General features: G+C 38.3%; 2 protein-coding genes across 4 annotated transcripts in view; both read right to left on the minus strand.

Moving 5' to 3' along the window:
* LOC105174623 overlaps positions 1-8,598 on the minus strand; it is a 9,987-nt gene extending 1,389 nt beyond the window's left edge. The window contains exons 1-8 of one of the 2 annotated variants that reach the window (XM_011097160.2): positions 6,923-8,591; positions 4,155-4,628; positions 3,739-4,040; positions 2,331-3,056; positions 1,973-2,251; positions 1,650-1,811; positions 584-1,522; positions 298-513 (exon numbers count right to left, since the gene is read on the minus strand). In XM_011097160.2, the coding sequence (XP_011095462.1) occupies positions 298-513; positions 584-1,522; positions 1,650-1,811; positions 1,973-2,251; positions 2,331-3,056; positions 3,739-4,040; positions 4,155-4,628; positions 6,923-8,312 (4,488 nt within the window). In that variant the 5' untranslated portion in view covers positions 8,313-8,591. Of the gene's footprint in view, positions 1-297; positions 514-583; positions 1,523-1,649; positions 1,812-1,972; positions 2,252-2,330; positions 3,057-3,738; positions 4,041-4,154; positions 4,629-6,922 lie in introns of those variants that run through there. The other variant, XM_020696402.1, reaches the window with a different exon arrangement.
* Positions 16,108-21,241, minus strand: LOC105177445 (protein PAM71, chloroplastic). 2 transcript variants are annotated; one of them, XM_011100980.2, is made up of 12 exons: positions 20,625-21,241; positions 19,912-19,982; positions 19,452-19,751; positions 19,040-19,093; positions 18,620-18,681; positions 18,063-18,131; positions 17,730-17,781; positions 17,572-17,646; positions 17,330-17,459; positions 16,793-16,863; positions 16,675-16,722; positions 16,108-16,415 (listed from the first exon to the last, which is right to left on the minus strand). In XM_011100980.2, exons 1-12 carry the CDS (start codon positions 21,208-21,210, stop codon positions 16,344-16,346), a joined length of 1,590 nt encoding a protein of 529 aa, XP_011099282.1. In that variant the 5' UTR covers positions 21,211-21,241; the 3' UTR covers positions 16,108-16,343. The 2 variants fall into 2 exon arrangements, with proteins under 2 accessions (XP_011099282.1, XP_011100045.1); XM_011101743.2 differs by lacking the exon at positions 19,912-19,982 and having other exon boundaries at positions 20,625-21,186.

Consider the following 21,300-nt stretch of genomic DNA (forward strand, 5'->3'; position numbering starts at 1 on the left):
ACTTTCCTCTCTTTTCTTTTCCTGCCGGTGACTGTTGGTGGAGGGAAGGGGTTTGGTTCATGGAGATTCTTATCAACTTTTCACAAGTACTTCTGGAAAACACAAGTACAATTACAGACAAACCATATCCAAGAAAATGCAAGGAAAAAGCTTCAAATTTGTAACATAGTGGAGTTTCAAATTTCAATAAAAACATATTTTATTACACCTCCCAAAAATGATAAACCAAGTTATCCTTAAACTTGATTATCAACATCCAAATAGAAGCAATGCCAACTGGTTGATAAGATGTCAAACCTTCAACTCATCACGTTTTCGAGATTTCAACTGGGAGAGTTGTGTTTCTGCTTCATGGAGACGATCTTGAAGAATTTTCTTCTCGGCTTTAAGCTTTGTGATTTCATCATCTCTTTCTGAGCGAACCCACTCAAGTTGATTCTCAACTTCTTGCATCTGCTCCATCAGCTCTTTCCTATCCCGAGCAACGCGATCCATCTCAGCCCTCATTTCAGACTGCCATATCATGCAAGTGTCAACAATAGCAATGATTTACTCGGAGAAGTATTAATAGAGAAATAATTACCTTAAGACGACTATTAGTAGCCTCATATTCACTCAGCTTTTGAGATAAAACAGCTTTTTCTTTAGATGTAGTAGCAATTTCAGCTTTTCTTTCTTCACGGATACGAAGAATCTCATCTTCGCTGGCACACAACTGATGCCAAAGGGCTGCTCGATCAACATTTGCAAGCTCAGCAACCTCCCTCATCATGCTCAGGACTGGTCTTACTATTTCCTGATCCTCACACACTAAGATTGCCAAAATCTCCAAATCTGAATCTATTTCACGACTAGCATCTGCAGTAATTGTAGCACGATCAACAAGCCTCTTCAGCATCCTTAATCTATGAGATTCGTCAGCATACCATTTGAACAAGGTAGTGTAAAGAATCTTTACGAATCCTTTCACCTGTGGATCTCTGGAAACTGCCAATGTTTCGGCAAGACCAAGAACTGAAGTGAAATCATCTTGTTGAGCTCCAAGTTGCTCAATGGCTTCCCCATCCATGGCTACATCAGGCTGTTGAAAATTCTCAGCAACATATTGTGAAGTCAAATTCAATCGTCTAGCAAGGCGTCGTTCCAAGACTACTGCTATAGTCTGAGGAACAAAAGAGCCACGAGCTACAGCTCTCTCAAAAGTTTGGGCAGCTTCAATTGCTAGGCAAGGTATGGATAACATCTCAATTAGAATGTAAATATCAGAAAAGTGGCGACTACTGAAGAATGGATGCTCTTCCCCTGAATGTGATCTTTCAGACATAGCTCCACTTTCACCAAATATGAAAAGCCCACAGTCCGTTGCTGGAAAATTGTCGTCAGAATCGTCATCGCAATCAATATCACGAAGAATAGATTCGGCAGTGTCTGCACAACTATTTACAGTTCGACTTAAATAATCTAACACGCATGACGACACTTCAGGGCCCAAGTTCTTTAGTCTGACCCGAACCGACCTGACCTGCAGTGAAAGACAGACAAAGTTCACTGTATGCTCAAAGGAAACAAGCAGGAAAAAGATATATATATATATATATATTCAGGAACCAAAATGGCCAAGGGTTTGATTCTATCTCATTCTCGCTTACTGCTTCAGGAAGATGTTTGCAATGCAGTGCAGCTTTAAGTACAAAGTCCACCGTCGCTGCAAGAGGTTCACCATTAGAATCATCCAAAAGCTCCAGTGACCGGAAAAGAACACGCTCCCATACTTCACTGCTACACTCCAACTGACTAAGTGCCCCAAAAACCTAGGAAACAAAAGGCTTCTCCAAGATGAGTTACGCTCAGTGGCAACAACAAACTAATATGGAATTCATGTACTCAACAAAATGGCATCTAATGCAGATATCACCTCACTTGTTTCAGCAATCAAATCAACGACATAGAAAGCACTCCCATATTATCTTACCGGAAAACGTAGTGCAGGTTCTGCATCCGGCTTCTGAAGTCTATCTAAAAGAGCGCAAGCAGCAAGCGGATGTTCTGAATGCTCAACTAATTTTGGAACCAAAGCAACAAGGTCTGGTTGTAGATGCTTGGGAGCCTTATCCAATACAAGAGCGATCTTTTGGGCAGACTGAGGTCGCCTTCTTGGTTCTGGACAACCCTCTGGGACAGCTCCATCAAGTGCTCTCAAGGAGTTCACAATCAATCCTAGGAGCTCCTCTGACTGCTCTGGCCACTTAGCCTGAGTTGAAGGTTCTTTTAATCAATTTCTACATTAAACAAGTAAGATGTTTAGTAATCTAGCAACACAGCAACCAAACCTTGGATCGAAGAGCCGGATTTTCATTTGAACCAACTGCAGATGTCTCCGGAGGACATATAGGCTGTCCTGGCACAGTTTTTACATGTAGGTTAATCCCATTTACATCAGAGCTTTGTACAGCAGATGCATTTATACTTTCACTAACGCCCAGCTCTAATCTCTCGTCGACAGAAAGCTGTGTGGAATCTGTCACTCCATTCTCACCATCAGATTCCAATGGACTAAAAGCTCCACTGCCATCTTGGAAAGGTTGGGAGCTAACATTGGAGATATCATCACTAGTAGTCTGCTCCGAGGGTTGGCAACACTCAACCATTATATCCAAAAGTAAATCAATGATTGCTTGTTGCAAAACTTTAACACCCATTAACAAATTCATCAAACTGGGGGAAGATTCATCATTCTTATTGATTTTCTTTCCATCATTACCACTGGATATCTTTGTTGGAAGAAGCAAGCGCTTCACTTTTGCAGGATCATCAAGATAAACACGGAGTCCAGTCAGGAAGCCAGCTATTGCTCCTGCATCCATTAGAAGTTTCTCTCTCAAAGTGACCTGAGGTTGAGAAGGATTGTCTCCATAAGTAAGGTGAAACCCAGCCCTGGATAGAAGATTTCTGAAGATGTCTTCTTCATCCCCACTTAGACCTTCACTATCATCAGAATCGATGAGTTCATCAGGATCAGTTGTCAGGGCGTCTTGATCATCTTCAGAAGCTAGAACCTGGCAAAAAAAGATCAAAAGGGTCACATGAGGTTGGATGCATGAAGTATGGATAAAGTTTCTCTCTCAAAGTGAGAAAGACTCATGAAAATTAGACCTTGGACTTACTCAGATACATGCATATGCGCATCAGACATAATGGCAAAGATCTACTACCAGCTAGCAGCACAAAGATGGGAGGAAAAGAATATTTAACTGCTGAATCTAAGAGCACCCAGTAACACTAAGTCAGCCTATGGTGTCACATGGTAGCAATAGGTATAAGAATTTAAAGATTTAATTGTTCACCCATGGGAGGGGTATAACAAAACCTGCAAATTATTTGGTATTACAGAAGGGTTCCAAAGTTGGACGGGCATTAAAATTGTGTCTGTGGGAGGATGATCAGTTGATACTTCCTAAAATCCTCCCTTCCCCTTCAGTTCCTACCAAACAAGGGCAGCATTCCATCATGTACTCTAAGAAAACTCTATCGAGGCGCTTGACAGAGGAGCAATTTCAAGTCCAAAACCAAGTGTTAATGAAGGAACATAGAAAATTTTAGTCATTATTTGATTGATTAAGAGCAAGTGGCATGCATCTATATGTTATATAAATCCTATTCAGCATAACCCATGGACACTATTTTTGGGGACAACGGGGAGGATTAAGCAGATAGTCAGATTTAAGATGACCTACTGACCTCCAGGTCTGAAAACTCGAACCAAGGGCAGCAGTCCAAGATCTCACAAACAAACACAACTGTATCACGCAGCAAAAAGCCTGCATCAGCTTCCAACATGTCAGATACCTTCATAAACTGAAGGACAGAATTGTTCCACGTCTTTGTACAAATTGAAGACTCCTTCCAAACAGTTTTAGCTGGGTTTTTTTGATTTACAATAGCCATCCTGTACTTGACCCAAAAGTTCTTCTCAGGATCACTCCCAACTGCTTGATCACTCTCCAAGTATATACATATGGTGTCAAAGGACTCATAAACTCCTGCACAACCAAAGAATCGGTGGGGTGAGTTTAGATTAAGTCATCTACCAGAAATCTATATCCGCTACAACAACTTCAATGCTAAAAACACAATCGTTAAAAAGAGCCACCCACCTATTCGAAGCTCACATCCACCAGCTTGGAAGAATTTGCTGAATATTTTTCTAGTTTCCATTATTTCCTTGAAAGACAGGAAGTTTTCCACCTTCCATGTGAATGAACTCCGTTTCCCAGCTTTTTCTAACGGAGAACAGGAACTTCCAGAGTCAGTATCTTGATCAGTGAAGTCCTGCATTATGGATGTTTCTTTCAATATAAGAACCTCCGCGGAGAAGATAACAGTATCCTGGACTAGAAATCCAGAATCCTGATCAAAGAGACTAGTGAGTGTCACAAACTCGCGCCAACCCCAGTCCTTTGCAGCCTTTGAATAACGATTTTGAGATTCCTTCGTGACAGACTTATCCTCCATTCTTTGATTGACAACTGATAAACGATGGCTCACGAAACAACTCCAATCATTGTTAGTATTACGAGAATCTGTAACTTCAAGAAACACGGAAAGGTGGCATGGAGGCTGAGACTGCCCTGATGTCAGGAAAAAAAGGGGAGGGGGGGGGGGGGGATTCATCAGGTCAGAAGTTGGAAGCAAATCTAAATATGCTCACAACATCTTCGAAGCAACTGAAAAGTAGAACTACTAACCTCAGCAAGCTATATGTTCATTTTGCCAATTGGTTCTTTGCTATATGATCTTATAAATAGATGCTAATCAGTCAAATGCAAGAACCATCAAGAAAGTTGAAATTTATATAATCCCAAATCTTATACTCATATGACAACCCCATTTAGTTATTAAATATATCTCAGGACACAGAGGGAAGCATAAGATTAAGAGTGACAATCCACAAGTTATTCTTCGCAAAAAACAGAGGGAAGCATCAGAATGACTAACCACAAGTTATTCCTAATGAAAGAACAACAGACCTAGATTTGTGATAATATAGTTGATAGACTATTGATTTTATTATGTTAGGTGATTAGGTTACAGTAGTGATTAACAAGTGAGGACGTTAGATAAATGCTTGCTTAACCACTGACTAATTGTGGTTAGATATAACTAGTTTTTATTAAGATGATCATGACTAGCTAAAACCTAATCATCTTAATTATAATAGCCAGCCCTGGTTAGTTTGGATATTAGGATTGATGAGCTCCAGTGGTTTTCTTCTATCCATAAAACATACCCATCAACCATTAGTTGGAAGAGACCTACATGACTCAGCTGAAATAGATGAAGAATTACATGAGAGTACAAGAACAAGGCAAAGTTTCTGGACCGAGAATAAAAAGGTTGAGAAACTATAAGGAAAAGGAAAGAGAACTTAGAAGAAGAGAAAGAGAGGGGGATGACCTAGGTTAGCCACCATCTTGAAATTCCAGGTGCTACTTCATGTTCTTGACTAGGAAGCTAGTCGTTTATATGCTGGTTGATTGTTGAGCAATTCAGTCAGAATTGCAGAGTATTGGTTCAGTCATTCCACGAACTCTATGAACAAGCCGCCTTTTCAATTTCTTAAATGTTAACCTTATTTACATATACTGGTTATTTATCAAAAATCATTTTGGTACCATTCCTGTACTTCAAGTGCTTTCACATCATTAATGCATGAATCATGCACCACTAAGTGTAGTTGGTACATTGACTGGAAATGAAGGAGTGTTAGCAGATGGTAAAGTTTATATATCCAACTCTGAAGAGAGAGTCAGGAGATGGTAACATATATGAATTTGACTCTTTACTGGTAAAGTAAAAATGCTGATTTTATCTACAGCATGTTGTTAACCTGGACCTTGAAGGGGAAATGCCAAATACCTATGTTGAGGCGATTACGGATGTACCAGGGCACACAAGGCAGATGTGTATTGTGCTAGTAGTGACTGCATAAACATTAATTTGGCATGGGTTTTGCAAGTGTAAATCCCATGTTCCATTGGTGGAGTATAGGAATAGTGACTGGATACATATAGAAGGGCCATAAATTAAAGCTGGCAACTATGATAATTTTCAGATGATTCACATTTGAGTACAAAAAATGAACTAATACTTATTAGAAATGATGGAGTCTGTTTCATCAATAGTTCCTGCATGCCTTTCTCCAGGCATCTTGATACCTTCTCTATCAGTTTGCTAGTACATATGCTAGAATATGACCATTTCTTGCCAACAACATGTTTTAGAATCTTCTATGGTGTTGTCAAACTCACTCCTCTCCTTACAGCTCAAAGAGCGATAAAGCCAGCACAGGAAGACCAGAAGAGTCCAATCTCTTAAACCCCAGGTACGGAGCTTTAGAACCCTTTGGCACCCTTTCTGGTCCTTATGCACATAGCTAGATATAATCCATACTATGCAAGGATATTACTTTGTTTTGAACAGTTAGCGACTGATTGGTGATTAGAGAAAGAACTACCGTACCAAAGGATGTATGTGGTACTTTGTTTCGCAAAATGTGGAGTGTATTCTTAAATTTCTTACCAACCCCTAGTTGTTTTATTCTGGTTATATTAGATCAGTGGTGGATGATACAACAGTATATAATAATTCCTCTTAAAGCTTCAATAAGGATGGTTAGCAGAGATAAAATAGACTAATGAAATCTTTCATACTTTCTTGATCCATCCAGTCACACACAGTGGAAAGGCTGTCCCAAGAAGTATAAACAAATATCAGAAAGCATTTATCAACTCTGAAATAAGGCAACAAATGGCAAGACAGGAACTCGTGTACCCCAGTTATGTTCCCCTAAACTTTAATAACAAGCACAAAATAAGATGTTAATACAATTTGCATGTTCTCCTACTAAAGTTATATAAAATACCTCTGGGGTAAACAATAAGGCGACAATCCCGATTCCCAATCTGAAATCGCCTACTTTTGATGCAAAGTCCAGTGATCTTTCTCTTTTTCAAGAGATCCTTCAAGCGTGTAAAATTCTCAATTCTCCATGAAAACTTCCCCATATGCCCATCAGACTTCCTCACATTCCCCCCATTCCTCACGCCAATCAAAGTACCACTCTTTGAGAAACTGCTCAACTCCTTAATAACATGGAAAGACGTGCTAAAAACTGCAGTGTCTTCCACCAAGAACCCTGACTCTGGCCCCATAAAATCCGCCATTTTCATGTAATCATTCCATCCCAAACTTGTGTTGTCCCCACTCTTATTGTCTGCAGCAAACCGGCCATAACTATCCCGATGCACGTGATTCAACCCACCACCCAGCTTGTGATTCAACACGGACATCCTAAACAGACACCAGCAACTCCTATCTGATATCAATGAGTTCTTCTCAGTGTCCTTACTCTCCAAGCACATGGACAAATACTCCACGCCATTCACCACACTCTGATACACACTAATCCGCAAATTACACTCTCCAGCAGGAAAGACTGGGCTCATTATTTTCTGTGTCTTGATCATCTCCTTAAACAGGCTAAAGTTATGCACTTTCCAAGTGAACTTCCCACTCAAAACATCCCCAACCACAGGCCCGATTACCCCTCCACCACCCATAGTAGACACATTATTAGCCTGCACATCATAATTATCGCGCGAGAAAGAGAAGGACTCATGGAGTATCAATATATCTGCTGTGATAAGTATGCAATCATTTGAGGAATGCAAGAATCCGACCTTAGGGTCCAATACAGAATTAAGTGAGGCAAAATCACACCAGCCGTGGGACTTCTTCTTGGATGAAAATCGATGCCAGCTGTCTCGGTGCACGGATTTCGAAGCGTCGGATAAATTTTCAATGGCAAGACGATAGCTGGCGAAACAATCCCACTTAGAAGAAGCTGTATTTCGAGGGTCCATGATTTGTAGGTAAATGGAAACGTATCCGGGGAGCGCTTGGGAGTCGCCCTTGGGGTAAATTAGCAAACGGCAATCGAAACCCCCGACTTCGAAATACTTACTCCAAAGTGCGCGCGATTTGATTTTTGGGAAATTAGCAATGGTCCATTTGCATAGGGCGGAGTAGTCACCACGGCGTTCAACCACAACAGACTCGGAGGCGGTGGTGGTGGCGAGGGAGGCAGCGGAAGAGGCGTCTCGAGATGGATCCTCGACGGGCATGGAGGGCTTCTCGGAAGTGCGAGTGAAGGAGGGGGGAGGGATGGGAGAGGAGGGAGTGGAAGGGGAGGCGGCATCGGAGGAGGAGACGGCGGTGTCGTTGTGATGAGGATGGTGGGGATGGTGTTTCATGGTATGATGATGATGAGGATGATGATGTGATGAGAGGGATGGATGGATGATTAGGTTTTGTTGATTACTTGTATTTATTTGAAGAATATATCTCTGGCTGGGTTATCAGGTTTTCTTGATTCATTCCATCAAGAGAGAGAGAGAAGAAGAGAGATGATGTGGGTAAGAGAGTGAGGGAGAGAGGGTATTGTAAATTGTAATTGGTAGTAGACAGAGACAAAAGGAGTAGCAGCAGTAGTAGTAGACAGAGAGAGTAGTATAAGTAATAATACGCTATTGCATTTGCTCCTCTCCACTCTCCTCTCCTTCCTCCTTCCACAACAAGGCTTCACGTGCATCATACTTAAGCTGGGCCTGCGCACATTCCACTACTCTCTCTCCCTTTCTATTTTCTAACTTTCTTCTTCACAAAATTTTAATGATAATACTATTAGTTAATAATAATAATTAGTGTAATCTATATTTCAAAATATATATACTTAAATCCTTTTCTTTATCAAAATCTCTTTTCAAATTAAGAATTAGTTACACTTCCACCTTCTAAAAATATAATATTATATTTTTTAAATAATATTTTACACCCTTCTAACAACTTTTCACTTACAACAAACCCTATTTCGTTATAGTTTAGACATAAATACCGACATTAGCAAAAAATATATATAAATTTTTAATTTTACCCCTCATTCAAAATTTCTCTGATAATATTTTAATATTCGTAAGAAGATAAATATAATATATATATAAAATCAAAAAGACATAATTATAGTAAAAAATATTATTCCTAAATTAATAAAAATTAGTCATTTACTAATGAAAAAATTATTCACTTTTGTACATTTTTTTACTTCCTGTATATGAGGTAGAGTATACATCATTGTTGCATCTATTTCTTGAAGAATTATATCAAATATTTGGACAGACATTTTCAATAAATTAACACCAACCCTTATATATATATATATAAGAAGTAAAAAACACCAGAAAAACTTACCAAATTTCTCATTCATCAATGGTTACTTTCTATCCAATTGCCGTAGCTTGAAAATAATATTTCATTACAATTACCCCTTGACTTTATATATTAAATTTACCCCCTTACAAGTATAAAAATATTATTACGAGAATGTTGAATGAGGAGTAAAAATTGAAATTTTGTGTAATTGTTTTTGTTGACGTCAATATTTTTTATTTAAAACTTTAATAAAAGGGGGTTAGTTACAGTTTGTAACTAGATAATTTTTAAAGAGGGTTTAAGTGTAATTTTATAACTTTTTTGAGAGAAAATATAATTTTATATTTTTAGAGAGGGCTTAAATATAATTAACCCTAAAACGAATTGAAGTGTTTGATATAATTAATAAAACAAACACATGAAACGTAGGTGTTATGTTGTTTAAATAAAATTGATGTTTTTGTGGTATGTTTATTTATGAGTTGTAAGAAGAGGCCATAACCATAAATAAATACAATTGAGTTTTATCCTTTAGAAGAGTACGTACAAAAGTAAGGTGCGATTATGAGTTGAATATATCATTATGTATTTATATATATATATATATATATATAATTTTCATTTCATTTTATATAAAAATTTACTTACCGAATATGAAAATCGATCTTTACTATTTTGCAATTGTTAGTTTAACTTAAATTAAGATATGTGGTGGATATATTCCTCCTTAATTACCCCACAAAATATCTTTGACAATCAACATTATGCAATATTCCAACATAATAGAATAGATATGGAATTGGAAGGTAAAAAAACATAATAGATATATAGAAAAGATGCCTTGATTGTTGCATTATTACATTACATGGAGTCACAAGATAAGATGAGTAGATCATATATATTGCAATATATGAGAAAATTCTTCTTGTTCACCACCAAAGCTGATATCAAATTGATGGAGAAATCCAAAGCCACAAAGGCCGGCAACCCAACCATCGATTGCTCAAACCCACGACACCAAGGGACACACGGTCACCAAGACACCATCAAACTTTCCATTATTTCTAAATTGTATCTCATACTTTCCATTATTTCTAAATTGCACCCCAATGTTATTAGTAATTATGTACTTGTAACAGTAATGCAACAATTTTGATGCAGAAGAAAAAGAGGAGGGGAGAAAGAAGAAGATGAGATGGGAGAATTCCAATCAATTGAAAGCAACAACAAATTTCTCCAAGCTTTTCATTGGCTCGTTCCGGCGAGAGATGGCTTCAGGTTCAGCTTGATAGGGCTACGCCCACCTACGCTTTGTTCAGTAGTTGTCCTGTGTCTTCTTGCCGAACAAGTATCCGTTCGCCAAAGCAAAGTCCTTTTTCTCCAAATTCCTAACTTTCAATTCTTGCCCTAATCCACTCAAAACGCTGTCGTTTGCCCCCTTCTTATCAATTTTGCCCCAAATTTCAGCTGCTTCATTGATCATGCGGTCACTACCAATCTTCTCCATTGAACGATGCTCTTTTAAAGGCGCATTTCCTTCTAAAATCGTGACATTCCCTCCTCCTCTTTTTCCTCCTTGTCCCCAAGGATCAAATCCTGGGAATTTGCTACATTCAAATGATAATCCTCCCAGGTAGTTTGATCAGGTGAAGAATGAGACCATTTTGATAAGGACCTGGGATACTCCAACATGGTTTCTAAGTACCAATCTTCTGGCTAAAATTGTGATTGGGTAAATCTTAAAGACCTCATCTTCAAACTCTTCCAAGTCCACTGAGGGAAAATACTTGGATCCAATTTTCTTCTTCAAGAGAGAAACATGAAAGACTGGACGAATTTTAGATACAGGAGGAAGTGCAAGAAAGTAGGGCACTTTACCAATTCTTTGAATCACCTTATAAGGTCTTTGGATCACCTTGTAAAGTCCAAAATACTTCACAGACAGCTTTAACTGCCTTCTGAGAGCCACCGTGGTTTGTCTCTATAGTAGTTCAAGAAATACTTCATCGCCAACCTCAAACTCCCTTTCTGACCTCTTTCTATCCTGTATGAGTTGTCATCTCTGTTAGGCTTGCTGCATATTCTCCTTCAGTAGTTGTATCATTTTGATTATGGTCTGCATCAATTCCTCTATATCAGCATGATGACTCTGCAGATAAGGTCCAATAGAGTTGATTTGGAGGATAGCCATAGAAAGCCTGAAAAGGAGTAGCTTTCAAGCTTGAATGGAAGTTGTTATTAAACCAAAACTCAGCAAGAGTAATCTACTGTGACCATCTTTTTGGCTGTTGATGGCACATGCATCTCAAATCATTTTCTAAACATTGATTGACCCTCTTTCTTTGACCATCACTTTGAGGTGATGTGCAGAGAACATATCCAGTGATAACCCAATTAAACTGAACAACGCTCTGCAGAATTTACTTGTGAACACCTTGTGTCTGTTAGTTGCAATGCTAACTGGAAGCCCATGTAGCTTATAGATATCATCAATTAAGATATTTGCAATATTAATTGCAGTATAAGGATGCTTGAGAGGCAAGAAATGTGAGTACTTTGTTAATCTGTCAAAAATCACTAGGATAGAATCTTTTCCTTCAGATTTTGGTAATTTCTCAATAAAATTCATAGAAATACAGGACCAAGCCTGTTCAGGGAATGGGGAGTGGCTACAATAAACCTGGGTAAGCACTGTTTTCATGCTTGAACCTTTGGCATATTTCATATTCCTTTACCTAGGTGTGGACCTCCTCCTTAAGATTGAGCCAGTAAAATAACAACTTTAGTCTCTAATAGGTACCATTAAGTCTAGAGTGCCCTCCCAATGCTAAGTCATGCATTGCCTTAACGATCTTTTCTCTGGTTCCTCCATAACTACCAAAACACAGTTTATTGCCTCTCCTCAGTATCCCTGATTCATATCTATATTCAGGATGGGATTGGGCATTCAAAATCTGAGCTTGTATAATGGCTTGAAGTAGTGTGCTCCTTCATAACTAGCTTGCAATTTTTGCACCAGGAGAGGTAATTGTGTAAAGATAGCATAGGACTGAGCCTTTACCAATCCATGCTCTACTCTTGATAATGCATCAGCTACCCTATTGTCATTCCCCTTCTTATAGTGAACTTCATAACTAAGCCCAGTAACTTAGTTATCCACTTGTTGTAAAATTAAATCCGCTCTTTGATCCAGTATATGTTTGAGACTTTTCTGATCAGTTTTGATGATGAAATGCTTGCCTGTAAGTAATGTTTCCACTTAGTAACAGCAAGTAATAGGGCCAGAAACTCCTTTTTTCATAAGTGGATAACTTCAAATTCTTTGCTGCCAAAGCCCTACTCAAATATGCAATTCGTCTACCCTTGTGCATTAGTATAGCCTTAATGCCTTTCCCACAAGCATTTGTCTCGACCACCAATAGTTTAGTGAAATTAGGTAAAGCTAGCAGAGGTGCAGTAGACATTACGTCCTTCAGTTGTTTAAATGAATTTTCAGCTTCATCATTCCATAGAAATCTATCCTTCTTCAGCAAAGAGGTTAGGGGTTTGCTGATGAGATCATACCCCTTAATGAACCTTTTGTATTACCCTGTTAGCCCGGAACCCTCTCAATGCCTTGACTGCAGTGGGAATAGGCCAATTTTTCATACATTACACCTTTTGAGGATCAGTAGCCACCCCTTCAATTGAGATAAGATGGCAGAGATACTCCACTTGTTGCTGTGCAAAGGGGCACTTGCTTCTTTTTGCATATAGTTTGTGTGTTCTCAATAATTCCAACACACTTCTCAAATGTTGCATTGATCACCCATCCTTTGCTGTAAATTAAGATGTCATCAAAGAAAATCAGTATAAATTTTCTAAGGAATGGATCAAATACTTGGTTCGTCAAGGCTTGAAATGTTGATGGTGCATTGCATAACCTATAGGGCATAACTAAGAATTCATAGTACCCACTATGAGTAATGGAACTAGTTTTGGATGTATCTTCCTTCCTCATTGTTATTTGGAAGTAACTGGATCTCAAGTCCATCTTTGAGAAGTATTTATCCCCATTTAACTCATCTATAACACGAATAGTAAAATTATGTTTGACAGTGAGTCTAATAAGGTGTCTGTAGTCCACACATAACCTCCACCCTTCACCCTTCTTATTGACAAGTAATACTGGTGAAGAAAATGAACTTTGGTTGCTCTAATAATCCCACTATTCAGCATTTCTCTCACAATGTTTTAAATTTCAGTCTTCTGCACATATGCATCCCCGTAAGGTGCTGTTTTCTGGGAATAGCATCAGGTATCAACTCAATCTTGTGCGCTATGGGTCTTTCAGGAGGAAGAGACTGTGGTTCTTGGAATACATCCTTGAATTATTGGAGCAATCCAGAGATCATTGGATTTCTCCACCCCCTTGTTAGTTGAGAATAACTGATCAAACTACTATAGGTCCTTCTTCCCAAAAGTCTACTTAAAGAATCTATTGTCATGATCTTGAAATCATTTTTCTGTGCCAGGGTTCTCAAGATCACCTTCCTTCCCTTTGGCTTATATTAACTGGTGGAAGTCGGACTCAACTGGATCATGAGCCCTAACCAATCACAACCCAATTTAAAATCACACCCTCTCCAACTTCAATGCTCTGATTGGGTAGTAGAACTGATAGCCTTGTATCTCCTGTTGGAGCTCTGGACAGAGAACCTTGCTCAGAAATTTGTATCCATCAGCTACACTCACAATCATTGGTGTGGTGTTTTCAGTCTTGATGCCCAGGGCTTTTATCATTTTCTCACCTATGAAACTATGAGTATTGCCACTGTCAATAAGAAAGTGAATCTCCTTACCATTCATCAAACCCTTAACCCTCAATGTTCCATCGCTAATGCTTCCACACATTGCATTTAGGGAGACAGTGATGTCCTTTAGTTCCATTTCCTCTATTTGTTCCTCCCCCTACCCAGTATTCTCCTCATATGCCTTGACTTCTTCCTCATTCATTAACATGTAAAAATACCTCATCTTGCACTTATGCCCAGGTACAAAGACCTTATCACAGTTGTAACACAAATTCTTCTCCTTTCTTGCTCTATTTTCTGCCTCAGTGAGAAGTCTCCTGTGTTGACTGTTTTCATTTCTAGTCTTATAAGGTCTGAAAGAAGGCTTGTAAGTTGGGGCTTTGTTTAGGGTTTTGTATGTAGGTTTCATTTGGATACTTTTGGGGTTGCTGTGTTTTCTTGAGGATGGCATTTACAATGGCTTCCTGCTTCCTAGCAAGCACAATGGCCTGGTTCAAGATGGTAGATTTTATCGTAGCAACATACCCTTTTATCTCCTCCTTTAGACCACTAATAAATTTCATCATGATGAATTCTTCACCTAAGTTTTTGTTGAATATAAGCATTTGTGCCTCTAACCTCAAATCTCTCCAAATAAGCATTCAAGTGGTTTCCTAATGAAGTTTGTTGAGATACCGCTCTTTCATAGTCCAAATCCTCAAATCTTTCTAACACAACCACACTCAATTCTGTCCATGAGGGTACTCCTCTCTTCTCAACATGCCCCTGGTACAGAGTTCAGCCTGGGAACTTTTTAATCCTCAGGAATAGGGATCATCTGGAAATACCTAGTACATCTTCTGATCCAAGCTCTTACATCCTCTCCATTAAAGAGGGAAAACACCATCCTGTGAAGAGCATTATAACTTCCAAAGTTAGATGGATTTGTATGCTCATTTCCAATTGAATGATGTGCAGTCACAAGAGAAGAAAACCCTCTTTTCATAGATGCAATAAATCCTCCCAGTATTGGTTTATTTTTGTTGTATTGCTGTAGCTGCTCCACCACACTCTGAAGTTGTTGCTGAACTGTAACAAGAGCTTGCTCCACGTTCGTAACTGCAGCTTGCAGGCCATCTTGTGCCTCTGTTAGCTGATCCAAATGAGCATGTGTTTGCTCTTCTCCTGCCTGTCTTCTTGCTCTTTCATCAATCAGTAAGAGGTCTGTTTTTTCCTGAGCTTCTTGAAGCTCTTTCAATCTAGTGCCATTTACCATTGTTATGTTTTTAAGGTCTAAGGATTGTTTGGCTCTGATGCCAAATGCAACAGTAATGTAACAGTTCTGATGTAGAAGAAAAAGAGGACTAGAGGAAGAAGAAGATGAAATGGGAGAATTCCAGAAACTTAATAAAATTTTCATTGAAGAAAACCAACCGAACATCCTTCCTACTTTAAGAACAACACCCTGGAAAATTAAAAGAAATTATAATTTTGCTAATTAATTGAAAGCAACAACAAATTTCTCCAATCCCTTCATTGGCTCGTTCCTGCAAGAGATGGCTCCAGGTTCAACTTAATACGGCAGTGCCCACCTACGATCAACAGTTGTTGCATATCTTCTTGTTGGACAAGTATCCATTCCCAAAGCGCAGTCGTTTTACTCCAAATCCTTAACCTTCAATTCTTACCCCTAATCCACTCCAAATGCCATCGTTTGCCCCCATCTTATCAATTTTGCCCCCAATTTCAGTTGTTACCTTGATCGTGCGGTTGCCATCAATCTTCTCCATTGAACGGTGCTCTTTTAAAGCCGCATTCCTTCTAAAATCGTGACAGTACCCACAGACGGCACATCACATGGGTTCTTGTGTGTTCATGTGGACGCCTCTGCTATTATTGCAAATATATAGTAGTAGCTTCGAATTGATGATGGTAAGTCAATGATTTTTGGTTATATTTATCTTATTAACTGTTGGTATAGATTTTAGTCCAGACAGCAGCACAAGACCAAAAGATTGGTGTTTGGTCTTAGATGAAAAAAGTTTATTTCAATAATTTCAATGTCAAATATTACTAAGATGAAATGCCTTCAAACTCCTTTCAGTAATCAAATCAACTCTACTACTGTTTCACATCATGCCTCTCTAACTTTACATTCCTAATATATAGGATGTGGGAAACATTGAACCCCTTTATCCTACACCATTACAAAATTCATCAAAGTTACTTGCTGCCTCTTTCTATCTCTTTCTAGTATTATGAATCACATTTAGTCGCCCTCTGGAGATAGAATTTTGGTCGTCTCTAGCTCACGATCTCTATTAATGTAACTGCAGCAAACACAAGGAACAGAGTACCACCAATGTACGCGATTGCCTGTTCAATACACAAAACAAAAACCAACTTTAATTTATCGCCAGAAAAAAAGAATTTTGGAATTCGTAAATACGGCATTATTATTAGTGTTTCCAGCATTGACATGTTATAGTAAATACCATGGTGAATCCATTGCATTATGAAGAAACCGTGATGCATTCTTCATGATCAACATATATTATTCATGTCAATATTTGCAGGAGAAGAAAATGTAATTAGCCTTCCTGGCACTGGTTGATTCTCAAATTGTAATACTAACCTTCTCAGAGAGGTATGTCCCCAGGAAAGAGCCACCCAGAACAGCAAGCTGCAAATGCATGTGGTATTATATAGGCTCGGTAAGCTAAATGAGTCGAGAACGTAGCCTAGAATTTTACCAATGTTGCTACTCCATGACCAGCGAGTGCTCCTGCAATGACTCCAAGAGGTGACGAGGCCGCAGCAAGTGCTGATAGAAATAGTATTCCATTAGTGCTATTGTATGAAATAATACCGCTTTCACCTTAACAAAAATAGCTCTCTGTTTATGAACTTGAGTTAATATTGACGCAAATGCTGCAATATCTAGCATGGAGTCCAATGTATAGCAGGATAAAATGTTTGTACATCTGATATCATTCAAGATGAATTTCTTGTATTACTCAGATAATTGCTTATTCGACTCCTTTCGGAGTTTGATGTTGATCCTGACAATGTATTTTTGCATTCACACTCGAAAAGCAGTTTCAGTTACTTGTTCTACTCTTAAGTGAAGCCACGGAAAGATCTTTAAACATGACAAGTTAAAAGGTCTATCTTTGGGCTGCACATGGAAGTCTCAGTCACCTCAAGGACCACTTAGGTGGTGAGAAACAGGTAAAAGTTTAAATCTCTATCCCCGAATTAAATATTACTTTATGAAGCATTCAACTCACCTATCGTAGAGAAAAAAGACTTATCACCCCATTCAGCGACAAAAACTAACAGAAACGTGCTAAACACTGTGTTAGCAGCAGCCAGAATACCGGCACCAGATCCTGAAAGTTCTGAAACTGCCAGCTCTGCCTGGATAAACCAAACATTTGTAAGTTCCAAATGTATCTTTATACTTTCTCCACTGAAATATTCAGATAGCAAAGGGAGGTTGCCGTGAAATGTACTCCATGAAATTTCATACCTCCTTCTGTTCTTCTTCTGCTTTTAGGCCATCACTGGAGGAGGCTTCAAGCAAGGATGAAACACCAAAATATACCTGTAACCGGTTCAAGTTGCATAAAAGTGAGTGAGTGACGATCACGTAGCACAGTGTTAATTGTTGCATTGACAATTTCTCACCAGGAGGCAAACTGCAGCAAGATCATCAATAGGCAAATCTGCATTCCCAAATCTGATGAAATCATTTAAAATGTTAAATTGTATCATTTTGGTCCTTGAGCTTAAATACCCTCCAAATGAATCAAAAAAAAAAAAAAAATTGAAGCCCTGTGCTGGTAATCAGCAAGTTACAAAAGTTGTGACACATGTGTCCAGTTACATATACAAATCCATTTAGTCCCAAAGGTGAACGGAAGATATCCAGAAAAGGCCCTATGTTGGATTTAAGAATTTCGTATAGTTAATACTCCTAATATTACACATATGACAACATAATTACAAATAGAAGCGAACCTGAATGGAAGGATATCATCAACATAGTGAAAAGTTCGTCCAAGAATAACAGAGATAATCGTCATTACCCTGCTCACATTACAAGACATCAATTAGTTCAGTAGAAGATGGTTGAGTTCAGGACAACTACGTAACATACTCCATGCTGAAACTCTTAAGGCAAGACAACTATTAATAGCTGATCTTTGAATATAGTCGTTCGAAGACTTCTGTTTCAGAGGTTGGCAATGGAAGTTTTTTTCATCTAGTGAGACAATGTCATAACATAATCCAGAAGGTCATAAGCACAACCTTCATGATTTAGCTCATCACTTCCTTATCATAACCATTCATGCAACTTAAAGCTTAGAATATTGAATTTCTTTCACTAAAAATCCATGAAAACTAGTCGCACAAATAGGATGAAAGCATTAACCATAGGGGATTCCATCCTCCCCCCATCACCGTCGCAGAAAACAACAGGTGAAAGAGAAAAGGACATGAAAACTGTGAGGGCGATTCAACTTACATTGGGAAAATTACAAAGATCATCTCGGTCTAAATCCAAATTAACTTACGCTAGTGCCCCAAAAGTCCCAACGAAAGTGACAGCAGCAGAGTTCCTAGCAGCTAGAAGTGCCTGCACAGAAGATTAACTAAGCCAATGTTCATCTTACTATAGATTATATTCTGAAAATATGATTACCACCAAACGCAACATGTCAGTAAACAATTGACCTGAGAAGAAAATTTGCCCTACCATTTACTTTTGGAGAAATAGGAGAGAAGTTGCAAATGTTTCTAGTCAAGCAGTACAAGGTATCATTTCAACTGATAATTTCATTCTCAACACTAATGATGAAATGCAGGCTTAATTTGTATATCAAAATGGATAATTTTTTTGCAAGAGAGAACGTCAGATCTCAATATGAGGTGTGCAATGACAGGAAATATCTGAACACAATGGCATCCATAACTGCTCATTACTACTGGCTTACCGCAATGAAGAAGGTTTTATCGCCAAGTTCGGAAAAAAATATCAACAAGAATGCCTGCAAGTAAGGAGCAACACATGTAGTTAACTTTATGGAATATTCATCTAAGCAGCTGAAATCTCAGTATTCATTCAGACTGAAGATAAAAAAATCAAAATAAAGGGTAAATGCAGCAGAACTGCTAATAGAAAAAGATTTGGTGCACAGTTAAATCACGACTTGCTTCCTTAGAACATAGCACCAATAGAGTTCTATGAAGCTTGTGAAATGATTAAGAGCAAAGACAGAACTGTGACATCCTGAGCTTTGTGAAACACAAAATTTTTCAAGCTAGTTAGAGTCTAAAATAAGAAAAGTGTCTAGAGCAATGTAGAATTCAATCATGGCATAGAAGTTACAGGGAGAATTTCCTAACTGAAGCAAAACCTGTGCTAATATCGCTGAGATCCCCTAAAAAGGAAAAGGATTGCAGGCTGCTAGCAGTATCTGTACCGGCAAGTGCTTGCTCAGTACTTTGAAGAGTGAACAATCCACACATCATCAAGAGTTTAAGATAATTAAGTGATGGAGCATTTAGCACTCCACAACGTAATGATATCACACTTTTCTCAATTGGCTTATTCAACAGCGTAAATTTTCCATGATAGCTGCAAATTTCACTGGTATGAGGCAACAGTGTGAAGTTGTAACGTTTATCCTCTGTAGTCATAAGCTCCTGCGAAAAAACAATGCGTTTGAGATAACTGGAAAAACAGTTTTAGATGATGGAAGCCTACAGATTTTATCAAACATTAACTTAATGGCCACAGAATAACATTATCTGTTATGAAAGCATTAAATACTGAGATTACTGTGGGCATGAGGGTTTAATCAACCTTCTCTGATGCCATAACCGTGAAAGATGAGATCTGAGAACCATATGAAGACTTTCCAGCAAAAATCTTCCCTACAAATAAAGACAAATTGGCTAAACTCACCATCAACCAAGAAGAAAAGGTAAGATCATCTTACGGGGAACAAGAGAAAAGAATCTCATACAGCCTTGAATTTTAGTGAGGAAAATTCTGAGAAAAATGTTTTTCCTCACTTCAATTAATAGTAATTTGGTGCTTTATTTTATGATAGTAAAATAAAAAAAAATATGTTACAAACAACCACATTTTACAGAGATTTCACAGGGTTCTTCCAATTTTGTAAGCTGGTAGAATCATCTAAACCATGAGTAGTTATCATCACGACAAACTCCTGCAGATCTCACTACTTGAGCATTATCAAGAATCTCAACTTTTGCGGACACATACACACATTATACCAGCATTTGAGTTGACACCCAAAAAACAAACCAAATTCTCTACTTTATCCCAGTTCCGTTCACTGATAGATTACACCAAGCAATTACTAGTGCACCCATTTACCAAAGTCTGATCAAACACACATTTCATTATGAATTCACACAGAACACTAATCTTTTGCAAAAAAAAAATCATTACTGAATTTCTATATTCTTTTAGCAACAGAATTACAGGAACTCACATACGCAAACTGCAAAAAAAGAAAGAAAAAAACAAGAAAAGAGAAGCAAAATTACTTGATAACTGGAAGTGTGGAGTGAAGAAGAAAGGGAAACCGGGATTTTTCCTGTGATCAGCATGACAGCTCCAGGGAACAGTAGTGAAGCGAGCCCCGGAGAGAGCACAAACCATTATTTCTCTAATAAATTGAAAATGGCCTAAGAAGACACTTATTACTATTTTCTTGGAGAGAAGAAGAAAGGTAGTAGAGATATGGTTGTGAACATGCAACAATATACTATATATCTGCAGATTATGGAGTGCAACGATGAAGTAGTAAATTTGTGAATGTGAGGTGATAACATTGATATGGCAGATGATATATACGTGTGGTGGTGGAAACAGCTGAATCGCATGCTGATTTGGCATGTCCGCAATTGCTTCTTCATGAATTAATTTACTGGAAAAGAAGGGCCTTCCTCGCCTCACCTTACATTTTCTTTTGAGTGGATGCAATTTCTCTTTAGGAATTTTTTGGACTAGGGGAAATTGAAGTAGTAGTTTGTACATAACAGTTTTTGTTGGGCCAATGTTCCTTAAGTTGTTGGGCTTATTAAATTTTTTCAGAAAATCATGCCCAAAACCATAGATGCTGCTCCTCATGTATTTATTTATCACTCACAGTTGAGGTTGTCTTACATGCAATTTTCGGTTGTTCTTTTAGGATCATTCTAAGTTGCTTGTTCACATATT

Source organism: Sesamum indicum, linkage group LG1, assembly GCF_000512975.1.
Source record: "Sesamum indicum cultivar Zhongzhi No. 13 linkage group LG1, S_indicum_v1.0, whole genome shotgun sequence".
In the NCBI taxonomy this organism is placed as follows: Eukaryota; Viridiplantae; Streptophyta; class Magnoliopsida; order Lamiales; family Pedaliaceae; genus Sesamum; species Sesamum indicum.

Coding starts and splice junctions, on each gene's coding strand:
- LOC105177445 (XM_011100980.2), bottom strand. CDS start 21,210: ATGAGGAGCAGCATCTATGGTTTTGGGCATGATTTTCTGAAAAAATTT. Junction 18,682..19,039: donor ATAAAACCTTCTTCATTGCG/GTAAGCCAGTAG, acceptor TCTTCTGTGCAG/GCACTTCTAGCTGCTAGGAA. Junction 16,864..17,329: donor GTCTTTTTTCTCTACGATAG/GTGAGTTGAATG, acceptor TATTTCTATCAG/CACTTGCTGCGGCCTCGTCA.